Source organism: Schistocerca cancellata, chromosome 1, assembly GCF_023864275.1.
Source record: "Schistocerca cancellata isolate TAMUIC-IGC-003103 chromosome 1, iqSchCanc2.1, whole genome shotgun sequence".
Classification (NCBI taxonomy): Eukaryota; Metazoa; Arthropoda; class Insecta; order Orthoptera; family Acrididae; genus Schistocerca; species Schistocerca cancellata.
The window spans coordinates 478,198,740-478,211,331 of NC_064626.1; the positions used below are offsets into that span (position 1 = coordinate 478,198,740).

Genomic DNA, 12,592 nt, shown 5'->3' on the forward strand with positions numbered 1-12,592 from the left:
ATCAATAGTACACAGTGGGCCTTCGGCTTCGAAAGCCCATATCGATGATGTTTCGTTGAATGGTTCCCACGCTGACACTTGTTTTTGGCCAAGCGTTGAAATCTGCGGCAGTCAGCAAAAGGGTTGCACTCCTGTCACGTTGAACGATACTCTTCAGTCGTCGTTGGTCCCGTTCTTGCGGGATCTTTTACCCGCCGCAGCGATGTGGGAGATTCGATGTTTTACCGGATTCCTGGTATTTACAGCACACACATGAAATGCTCGTAAGGGAAAATACCTCCAACACTACCTCGGAGATGCTGTGTTCCATCGCTCGTGCACCGGCTATAACGCCACGTTCAAACTCACTTAAATCTTGATAACCTGCCATTGTAGCAGCAGTAGCCTATCTAAACACTGCCCCAGACACTTTATCTTATATAGGCGTTGGCGCCCGAAGCGCCGTATTCTGTTTGTTTACATATCTCTATTTCAATACGCATACCTATACCAGTTTCTTTGGCGCTTAAGTATATATCAATTAGAAACCTGTGCTCTCCTTTTTCTCTCTTTTCCATTTAACCAGACTGAGCCTCAGCAGTGTGTGGGCAGGTACAGCTAGTTTATGAATAATAATTAAGATTATCTTTGTCGTTCACTTGGATGGTTTCGTGCTCATGTCAGTTAGCAGTTTGATACAATGAAGTATTTTCACTGTGTAGCAACAGCGTATGTTTCCAGTGTGACAGGAAGTGTGTGTACAGTCAAGTGGTGATTTGTTCCTAATTTTACGTACAGTGTTTAATAGGGTGTATCTTTTCGCTTACTGTGGAACACTTTGGTGTTTTCTGTAACAACAATGATCTCCATGCACTTGAAGAAAGAACAGTGCAGATGTGATGGTGAAGTACGTAAGTATAATAATGATAATTCCATATGGTTTGAAACCTGGAGGATGCCTTTCGAGGTGGCGCCACTTGGATACTGTTTCCATGTCTTCGATTATTTATTCAAGTAAAGGATAATGTTCCAGTGCCTCCCAAAATAGATGCCACCAGGAGCCAGAGCTATGAATATGAGAACAGAACACTCTAAACTGGTGTGAACAAAACTATACAAAGAGTTATAGGTTGCTAGGTATTTAAATATTATATCGTAGTTATATTTCAAAATGTCAGTTTTCTGACAAATTACTTTCAACATTCAGAGAATTTAGCTATTGCTTCAAGTATATACTGATAATTTCTCCAGCAACAGACCTATGGGTCAGTAGCAATTTGCAACTGTGACAAAAGTGTAACGGACTATGCTCACAATGCAGACATGCTAGGCACCAAAGCCTGTATTGTCTGTCTGGGCAACACTGCTTTTTGGGTGAGTGCTTTCCTGACGCGACACCCTCAAGATGAGACGTAACTATGATTACGTTTTATATGAAACAGAAATGAAAGAAGTTATACGTTAAAACGTTTATTTATAAATTATGTGTAAAAAAAGTAAGTCTATACATCATGGTACAGCTCACTCCCATGATGTGCAAGGATAACAAAATAAATTAAGTCTGTAAAAATTCTTCAATACACAGTATGGTTTCAATGTTCAAAATCACTTTCTCTGCTTGAAAGCACGTCTATACATGTAATCACGAAACAGTGTCACAGGAAACCAGAACGGAATGTAGGTACTGGCAATGTACAAAGAACGCATAAATATATTAAATGTTGCAAACGAAATTATTTTCTGAGATAACGAGCAACAAGATTGTGGCCAAAGAAGTCCTGGTTTTGGTTAATGTAGGATCTAAGTGAGAATAATTGGAGGAAATTCAGTTCCTTAAACTAGAGTGAAAACGGGTATGAGAAGGCAGCGCTCGTTGTTACTGCATAAAACACTGTCAGCTGATGCAGCAGCTGGTAACAGTACCACATTGTCACATTATTTACAGCCACATTGTCACAGAATTTACAACGAATCACTTGCTCGTCAAGATTAAGCAGTTCAATTTCGGTGTTTTCAGTTGTCATCGATATACATGTTGTGCAGCTATCGAAACTTTACGAAATTTTGTTGTTGTTCTCAGGATGGATTTTATTACTAATTACCGGAGCTTCTTCCCTTAATAATCAGGTTCTTAACCTGTTTCACATATGAATATCACATGACAGTAATGTGTTTCATTTTTCTCCTTTAAGGATCGTTTTGTGAATGTTGTGTGTACTAGACATTTAAAGATAACAAAAGAAGAAAAATGTATAGTGAAATTATGAGTATTTTGAAGACGATGGTGAGTAATGGCACGTGAAAAGATACCGCTAACAGCTAACACCTCTTAAGGTGTAATATCGCTGATATTCGCTATCCTAATGTGAACATTAATGTGTGAGTGTCGATGTACTTCCTCTGGATGCATCCAGACGAATGTCGCACGTGATGAGAGGTCTAGACGGTGTGGTTTGGTGTACGCTGTGTGCGTGACATTAAGGCCGAATGGTGTCGAGTATCCAGGTGAGGAAGGAGGAGACGCGGGTGTACACGCCAGGGTAGCCCTTCATGCCGCACTCGCGGGGGCCGAACGAGACGACGCCGACGAGGACCCCCCTGGGCGGCCGGCCCTCTAGAGCCATGAGCGGGCCGCCGCTGTCGCCGGTGCAGGAGTCCTTGCCCTCCCTGCCGCCGGCGCACATCTGCGACGCCACGATGCGCCGGTTCCAGCGCGAGTACCGCTGTTGACACGTCTGCTCGTCCACCACCGGCACCCCGACGTACAGCTTCACTGGGCTGACGTCACCTGTACACACAAAACACGCTCTTGTTAACCAAAGCAGGGGCTTACAATAAATTCCTGTGCGACAAAAAACGTCTCTTGACAAATCAGCTCGAATCTAGAAAGTAAGGCTCGTGCAAAGGAACCATTGATGAAGAGCAACAGCCAGATCCATATTTCTAGATGCCTGAGAAGCGTTTGACACAGTGCCACACTGCAGAGTAATGACAAACGTCAGAGTATACAGAATATGTTATGAGATATGAGAGTGGCTCAAAGACGTAAGTAATGGAACCCAGTACGTTGTCGTGGACAAAGCTGTTCGTTAAAGACAAGGTTACCGTCAGGAGTGCCCCAGGGAAATGCGACACGACCGACCTATGTGAGCAGCAAACTGCAACTGTTCGCTGATGATGCTCTAGCGTAAGGGAAAGTGTCGTCATCGAATGACTGTAGGATGATACAGGATGATTTAGACATCTGTAATTGGTGTCATGCGTGGGAACTTGCTCGAAATGTTAAAAATGTGAAGTAACGCAGAAGAGTGGGAAGGAAAGTCCTGTTATTTTTGAATGCAGTATTAATGATGTGCTTTTTGATGCAATCATCTCGCTTAAATACATAGGCGTAATGTCGCAATGGAATAAAAAACGGAGGAGGAGGAGAAGAAGATTAGCCTATAATGTCCCGTCGACAACGAGGTCATTAGACACGGAGCACAAGTTCGGATTAGGGAAGGATGGGGAAGGAAATCGGCCGTGTCCTTTCAAAGGAACCATCCTGGCATTTGCCTGAAGCGATTTAGCGAAACCACGGAAAACCTAAATCAGAATAGCTAGACGCGGGTTGGAGTCGTCGTCGTCCGGAATGAATATGAAACGGAATGAGCCCATAAGGACGGTAGGTAAGGAAAGCAAATGGTCAGCAGTTTGCTGAAACAATTCTACGGAATAGTAATAAGAGAACTGCCGTTTGTGGCAGACTTCCGTGCGATTCTACTGTCATCAATTTAATTTTCGTGTAACGACCGTGAACAGAAGTTAAGAGAAATCAGTGCTCACACAGAGGTCTTTTTCATCGCTCCGTTTACGAGTGTTGCACAAAAGGGAATGAATATGAGTGGTACAAGATATCCTCAGCCATGCACCGTATGGTGGCTTGTGGAGTATGTTTGCAGGTGTCGATGTATGTGTGATTTACCAAACTAAATCTGTGACAAGACTGAAGTTTTCTTGGTGGAGAGGACGCTGTCATCTAGACATGTAGATATAACTTCAGACGTGCCCAGGTAAGTGAGCTGGGACTGTTGTTATATTAAACTAATGATCTGGAGACAGTGTTAATAGTAACCTACGACTTTTGGGTTTCCAATGAAATATTTCTAGGTAAAGATTAGCACACACAAGGCTTTTCTAACGAAGTAGTTGTCTGAAAGGTTATCAGGGGTTGATTCGGATAGTGTTGTACAAACTGCACAATATTTATACGAGGCGATTCCTGACGAAGAGGAGCTGTTGGCTTGAAAAAATCCACTAAATCATCCGATGCAATGCCCGAGAACAAGTCAAGCACCCTTGCATATTCTGGATAAGATTTCAGTGTAGTGTAAATATTAGCACCTTGTTTTAAATGTGCAGAAATACAAAACTGTGTAACAGAGGAAGTGCAAAAGTTAATATCTTTTTGAAAGAACGTCAGCGGGTGAGTGGCGTACTTTGGTTCGTTGGCAGGGTGATGGGAAAGTAGTCAGTCAGTCTAGAAAAGAGATTAGGTATCAATATTTCGTGCACCCAAACCTAGAACATTTGCTGAAGTATGTGAGACCCACAGCAAATGAACGGGGGATGTTGAACGCACACAAAGGAGGTCGGCATGAAATGTGACAGGTCTGTTTGGCCTACGAAAGTATGTGTTGGAAATGCTGAAAATCTTGAACTGGATAAGAAACTATCCCAACAAAGTACACTAACGTAGTTTCAAGAACCAGTATTAAGTGAGGAATCCGTAAATCTGCTTCAGCCTCCTACCTATCAATCCTGCAGGCATGGCAAAGACACGCTTACATTAATTACAATGTGCGTAAAAGGATGTAAGCAGTCATGCTTTCTGTGTCCCAAAAGCGAATGGAGAGGAAAGAAACATCAGTTGGTGATACATTAAAATGTAAAGTGTTTAGCATATTGATTTGTTTGGAATCCTGAACTAAACACACATTATCTTGTCCGTTTGGATGCATTAAGAACACCTCTTCTCATGAACTGTGATTGCATAAAACATATGTGTAGGCATTTAGCAAAAGCCTTAAGCCACAAAGTAATGAGAGTAATAAAAACATTGCACGTGTTACTTCAGTTTTGTCAAATACAACCTTGGATAGACAGGCTAATTTGTGCAGTACAACTATGTCTTAGAGTGGAAGTTTTACAGCATTAAATAAATGCAATCGAACCACTGCATTTTTGTTTCTGACAAAGTATGCACAAAACGTGACATGATAGGTTTTACCATACCCCAGATATTTCAGTGGCATTGCCCGACTTATATGAAGAAATTCCAGGTAATAATATGTACATATAACTACTGCTTTGGACCCAGAATCTATGAGTCACATGAAAAGTAGTTACCTAAGTGTAAACACGACAAGGGAGTAAATGCAAGCAACTAAGTTTAAAGAGAGATACAGGAAACCTTTGGGCGCAAATAGGCTATTCAGTTTATGAAACTGCTTTGTTATGAGAAACGTTCTCCCAGGCTTTTGTTTTACTATCAAAGTCTTTTTCTATGCAGTGCAAACATCTAATCACACTGTCGGCCAAGCACTATAAAATGAAAATGGATTAATGTAAGCTGAAATAAATGAATTATTTGAGTATGAAAATTTGCGAAGGATATACATGAGACAGAGTAGTTAGAGGTTTGATTCCCACTACGGCCAAGGATTCTTCCTGATAATAGGACTAGAAAAGAGTGTCTATAGCCTTTGAAAGACAGCTGAGGAGCTACCTTAATAAAATGTAGTGGTCCTGGTTCAGAAAAACCACCATGAGAAAGACATGTTGCTCACAAGAATTTCCTTAATAACGTCCAAGTAACGCCGTAGATACAGAGAAAATACAGTATTCTGTCAGCACCACGTAAGTACGTTTTAAATTTCTTCATTTGCGCAGTCAGTCGACCTGCAAGTTAGGTAATAAAATTCTTATACTGCAATGTCCAAAATATCTTCACAATTTAGTTTCGAAGTTTCTAATTGGCTTCATAGAGTTTGAGGACTCCCTTTATAACAGTGCAGGTGAGAACTATTCATATCGAAATAATAGCATCTAAACAGCACTAAAACAGATCATATGTATAGAACGCGAACAAACCAAACCTCTCGCTTGAAGTAGTACCTTTCATGTTCTGGAAGAAAGAAAAAAAATGTAACAGGAGCTGACGAAATATTTACTGGTTTTACGTAATATAGTTTTGGTTCAGAATACATCCGTTTCTGAACCCCTGAAAACATCTGAAAACACAAATATTTTTGAAGATATTTTAAATCATCTCGGTAACTGATGTACAGCATACAAATGCTTGAATAGATATATTATTTGTGGGGAAAAGGTATCCTTCCTATAAAGGGCTAGAATGTAATCATCAACTGCTTTCAAAGAATTTATGAAACTTTTGAACGAATGACACCTTCCAGATTATAACTTTTATTCTTATCATCTATGGAACACTTAGCTAACAAGAATGATTGCATAGTAGCTGCGCCTGACTCGCAATCCAGAAGTGTATTACCGTCGTAAACACATTATCATCATTATATAAGAAATCTCTTCAAGGTGACTGGCACTTGGATTTTTCAAACCAGGGTCAATAAAATCAATCAGGAACAACAATGAATGAAGAGTGTGTGAATAACCGGAGGCTTTATAAATACTACCATCACCACAGTTAAATGTCTCATCACGAATTTCGACGATAAAGCTGTAATTCTCTGAAAAAATGAAAAGTAAAAGATAACCAGTTCCCTGCCGAATTTCGAAAACGATAATTTAGCGATGAATTACGAAGCCCATTTTACTCTTAATGGTGGTATCAATGGAACACGAAAAAAAGAAAGAAATAAGATGTTCTGTGACGCTGACAATCGTTTTAAAATTTGCCAGTCTTAAAATCGACGACATACAGTAGATGCTCTGCCTTTATTGTTTCAGTGAAGGAATGACACATGAGAGTGATGACTATCTTAGCTACCCCAAAATAAGAGTGTCAAGGTTCACAATTATATGGTTTCATTATTGATGATACATTTCCAAAGTTGTTGAGACATGGAGAGGCTTACCATATTCCGTTGTACCCCAGCCAGCCACAACAAGATTCTTCCCGACGAAATTTGCCTGCCTGATCTCAGGAGTAACTGGCAAGCAGACTGGTCTGATGAAAGCTGGAATTTAAAAAAAAGGTATCTCTTTTAAGACCTAAGATAATAAAATTGGGAATAAATTGTTATCAAATAAGTATACGTAAACACACACTAAAAAAACTGTCTATATCTTCACAAAAGTTAAACAGAGAGCTGCTGAGGTGTAGTGAATTATGAGTGTCCAAATTATTCCATACTATAAATAAACAAAATTAAAAGCGTAGGCAGCCTTGTACACAGGGGAACACAGAAAAACCGCTCCCAATTAACAAGTTTTGGGTCATCCTTCAGGCTAGTTACCTTTAACGGAAATATAGTTTGAATTGCCTGCTCTTATTTTTATTGTTTTAAATGAAAATAAAAGCTCTTCACAGTCCTTCACCCTCAGTGGTTGATTTGGATTGGCGGTAAACAGTCGCAAAGAGTTTTATTGTGATATGGCGTCCCAGTTCATTTGATGGAAACACAAATACACCTACTGTAAAAATTGCACCGAAGTATCTGTTCCGCTGATATAATCGACACTTTAGTTACATTATGCAACGACGTGATAAATATGAAATTTTTTTCGTATGAACACCATCTTCGTTTCCAGGCCGAGCGTGTTTCGTTTAACTTAACCAGCACTGTTATCTTACAACAAAAGCAAGTGTTTGGTTCCCACTGTAAAAAATGTGTCGTTTGAGACATACATTTACTGTCGCAGTCGATTGAGAGGCCTCAAGTGGAGCTTTTGTGTGATTCACTTTTTCCAGAAAATACTGGAAAGGGGTGGAGGGACACTTATCTTTGACAAACTGTACCAGTTAGATAACGACACATTATAACATAACTTCTAGCTGCCAGTGCGGCTACCGAGGCGTGGTGACCGGCAGCGCGACACTCACAGTTATCGGGCGCGTCGCGGTCGAGTCTGAGCAGCGCGATGTCGTTGTCGGCGTTGCTGGTGGACTGCGGGTTGTAGTCCGGGTGGGGGATGGCCTCCTCGATGCCGTAGTCCTCGGCCGGCGGAGCGCAGAAGTCGACGGAACAGTCTACGTCTGTGCGCTGGTCCCACTCGCCCAGCCGCACGCCCACCCTGCACAGGAAAAAAAAAAGCATACGTTAGACACTGCCACCATTCAAAGCGAAGTATCTGTGTTAGATATCAAAACCGCTCACTCTTACTGCTGGTGATCATATCTTTACTTTTTCTGAAAGGAAACATTGTTATGCAATGCTTTTCATTGTTTTCTTTCCCTATGTAAACTATTGTAACAACTAAAAATTTATTAGACATGAGAATCTGAACTGCTCACATGACAATTTTTATGAAACCTATTTCTTTAGCAACATATAAGTCCGATTTGTGTGGTAATAGATGGTAGATTATCTGTATTGGCCGGCCGCTGTGGCCGAATCGTTCTAGGCGCTTCACTTTGGAACCGTGCTGCTGCTACGGTCGCAAGTTCGAACCCTGCCTCGGGCATGGATGTGTGTGTTGTCCTTAGGTTAGTTAGGTTTAAGTAGTTCTAAGTTTAGGGGACTGATGACCTTAGATGTTAAGTCCCACAGTGCTTAGAACCATTTGAACCATTTTGTTGTCTACATTAATACTCTGCGAGCTACCTCAGAGCGTGCCATGGAGTGTACTTCTGTTACCACTAACTGATCCCCCCCATCCCTGTTCCATTTGCGAATGGCACTTGGGAAGAATAACAGCCGGCAAATCTCTTAATTAGATCTAACCAGATATATGGGGAGGAAGTAGTTCGTTATCTGACACTCTTCGGAAGACACTCTCTCAGTATTTCAGTATCTCTGTGATGCGCTACGCCTTTCTTTTAGTGTCTGCCATTGGGGTCTGTCGAGCATCCCCATGATGCTCTCGCTCTGACCAAACGATCCCATGACGAAATACGCCGCTCTTTGTTGGATCTTCTCTCTCTCTCTCTCTCTCTCTCTCTCTGTCTGTCTGTCTGTCTGTCTGTGTGTGTGTGTGTGTGTGTGTGTGTGTGTGTGTGTGTGTATTGGTCCTACCTGATAAGGGTTCCAGAATGATGAATATTTGAAATCGGTCGAAAAGGCGCCTTGTAAGTCCCCTTCTTTCGTGGATCAGTTACATTTGCTTTAGATTCGCTTCCTCTCGAGTGTTTGTTTTTCCTCGTAAGTGAAGGACATTAGCTTGACGCGAGTGAGTATTTCGTGATGAACTACGAATAGGAGTGCAGCATAACTGAGTAAATTTCGGCGCACTGTTTCGTCAGGTCTTGGATTTGATTTTATAAATCGTTTAGCTGAAAGTGTAGCTGACTCTGCCAAGTAGTTCGCTATTTTATGCAACTTCGCTGTACCCGCTACAACTTTTATTTTTCAACTTCAGGCAGAACAGACACGCTTGTAATAACCTTTTGTAAACTATTGTCGTATTTGATTACGTTTTGCTGACAAAACTGTATTCCATTTTAGATCGAATGCGTCATTGTGTTGACTACATTATTCCATTATCCCATTAATTTCCTCAGTTTTATGTAACGTGATTTATAAATTATTTATTTGCATCATTGCCTGACTTCATTTATATGTGGTGGGTGCTTGACTGTAAAACATAGCTATTAACAGCGGGTGCTGCTACTAAGATAAAAAGCGTAGTGGCTTTCTCCCAAGCCACAGACAGTGTCAAAACGAGTCAAGAAGGGGAGCGTCTATTCGCAAGCTGGATTTTGGTTTCTTTTAAATCTGTGCTGTTTTCTTTTTCTATACGAATTGGTTTTCTAAAATGGCTATAAAAACCATGGTTGGTCTTTCCCATCACTTAAGACCTTGTCCGAACATACTTGTCTATGGCATATTGAAGGCTGCTTCGGAATTTCTTTCCATTTGTGCTCCACATTTTCGTTCTCATACTGAGTGTTTAATATAGACTGCTCAGATAATCAGCGATCCGTATCTTCCCTCTTGCTCTTCAAAAATATTTTCCAGCGTTTCTTAACATTCCTTTTAATACCTGCAGTCATAGATGCTATCACTGCCTTATGGTCACTCATGATTCGAGAAGTTCAGGTCTGTTTGTTGCTAGGAGGTCTAAAACGTCACCTTCACGACTTGGTTCTGTAACTATCTGCTCCAAGAAATTTTTATGGACAAGACATTCAGAATAGTGTCACATGAATTCCTGGTCGGGCACCAGTTTGATAGCATGATTCTCCCAATCTATAACTAGCAAGTCGAAGTCACCCGCTATTACAAAAGCATGATCAGCAAACCTGTTCACAAAATTATATATATTAGTCTCCGTTCCTTATGATATTTTTAAACAAAATACTGAATGAGAAATGCACAGTGCAACGCTTTTGTTTTCTATGTTGACTGGTAGACGACAACGCAGCTCTTCACAAACGGAATGATCTACCTGCTAATAAAATGCCTTTAAATATTTGTAACACGAAAACATCAGAATTCCTTAAAACAGTTCTCACATGACAAGGAATTTGCTAAATTTCGGTCCCATCCACACGTCGATGTATTAGTGGCATCGCTGAACAAGATATTTGAGTATTGTCAGTTACTTGTAAAATCTATATACTCTATAATAATATTTATAAAATTCGTCGACGTTACGTATGCTCTCGAAATTTTTTCCCAAGAGTATTGATAGCTGCCCGTGACATTGGCAGTGCACAACTTGCTTTCTGTACTGATTTACTTAGTGTCTTGATCGTGTGATACTCTCAAATGTCTGATTGATATATTAGCAAATTTTATGTAAACTAGAGTAGATGCTCTTAATGAATCAGTTCAATAAAACATGAAAAGCAACTATAAAAAATTTTGAAACAGAATGAAATATCAGTGAAGTCTTTCCGCATGTAACGTTTTCTAGCGCCGTGTTTTAGATCGTATAACGCTCAAGTTTGGCTTGCACGACGCCAAGATTGTGAAATGGCAAGACAAAATGGTTTGCAGTCCGTTACTAGGGAGACACCCAGAGCCGCCACAAGACTGACATCTGACTGTCGACTAAAACAGGTCTAGGTCTCGTATTGGCAGAATTACATACGGACTAGTTAGTTACGTGTTCCATTGATCAATAGCACGGAAAACCGTTATGATGTGGAACGTGTCAAATGCACAAGAAATGCGCACAGTGAACAAGGATTTCTTTTCTTTTTTGACAAGGCTTGTCCAGACACTTCGTGAAGTGGGCTCCTAGAGCAACCACCAGCAGTTGACAATGGTGCCGAGGTTCCAAGAAGAACCTCTCACAGATGATAAGAAAATTTTCACGGATGTTTTGCGTTATGGGTACTTAGTAAGCATGCTGCACAACTTTATTAACAATTGCAAGTTCAGTCATCTTACAGGATGTGTTCAGCACGACAGAACATTGAAAGAATCCAAAATAGGATGCTACCATTAATAGATTTTTGGATCCATTCTTTCCAGCAGCATGTAGGAGGTTATGCAGCTTTGATATTTATGAGGAATTGCTTTCATCGCACTTGCTATGAATTGTGACGGATACCTGTATCTCAATCTGTAGGTGAGCATCCGTCTTATTGGTTGGTGAATACTGCTGCATTTGTATTTGTCGTATATGGAATAGCGTAGTGATAAATTGCCAACCATTTTAACTGGAATTCTCTATTCTGTACCGACCTGATGTTCAGACCCTCCTCCCCCACTAGATAACTACTCAGGGCTTCAAGCAGTCGGAGCATCCGTACGGCACTCAGTCGACGCGTCGCCTCAAAGTAGATCTTCCACATAACAGCGAGTCAATCAATGATCGCATGAGACAAACGATTCTACGCCTGCGTCAACACCACTAACAGTGCAGCCCCCCAGAAGACTTCAAAAATTGCTATAGTTGCCGACCTTACGCACTACCGATGACGACACGCCGCTGGGAGCCAGTATGGAGAGGTTGTACTCACACCCTGTAGGAGCCGAGCTTCCTGCCGTTGACGCAGTGCGAGGCGGTCAGCACGTAGCGGCTGTTGATGAGCGAGCCGCCGCACAGGAACTCCCGCGGACTGCCGCCTGCAAATGTTGAGCATCTCAGTACTAAGCAAACAAAACATCTACAAATGATTTCGTTCTAATGCTTAAATCATGACATTAGATGGTAGTTAAAACTACAACTGTCATCGAGGTCTGCAATAGACTTAATCGTCGAATTAACGTACATGGATGTATAGTCAGTGCTAGGAGATTTATTTGTCACTTATCCCTCCTTTAACCTCTAACGATGTTTCTTAATGTGAAATATGTCTATCTGCAGCGTTATGAGTCCAGGTTAAACTGTAGGCTCCCTACAACTAGCCTGTTAAGTTTGCTCGAAGCTCTGAGGAACGTAAGGACATTGAAGTGTTCACAGTAACCTACACTTTAACGACAGCTTTACTTTTTACTTTAATCATATTTCGTTTCTTGCACGATTAGGGTTAGTATTT

The 12,592-nt window shown here is 41.0% G+C and overlaps 1 protein-coding gene across 1 annotated transcript in view; it reads right to left on the reverse strand.

Moving 5' to 3' along the window:
- Positions 1-1,445: 1,445 nt before the first annotated feature.
- Positions 1,446-12,592, reverse strand: part of LOC126177468 (serine protease easter-like) — a 53,600-nt gene continuing 42,453 nt past the window's right edge. The window contains exons 4-7 of the mRNA XM_049924458.1: positions 12,074-12,179; positions 8,045-8,235; positions 7,077-7,178; positions 1,446-2,767 (exon numbers count right to left, since the gene is read on the reverse strand). Coding sequence (XP_049780415.1) covers positions 2,457-2,767; positions 7,077-7,178; positions 8,045-8,235; positions 12,074-12,179 — 710 coding nt within the window. The 3' untranslated portion in view covers positions 1,446-2,456. The remainder of the gene's footprint in view (positions 2,768-7,076; positions 7,179-8,044; positions 8,236-12,073; positions 12,180-12,592) is intronic.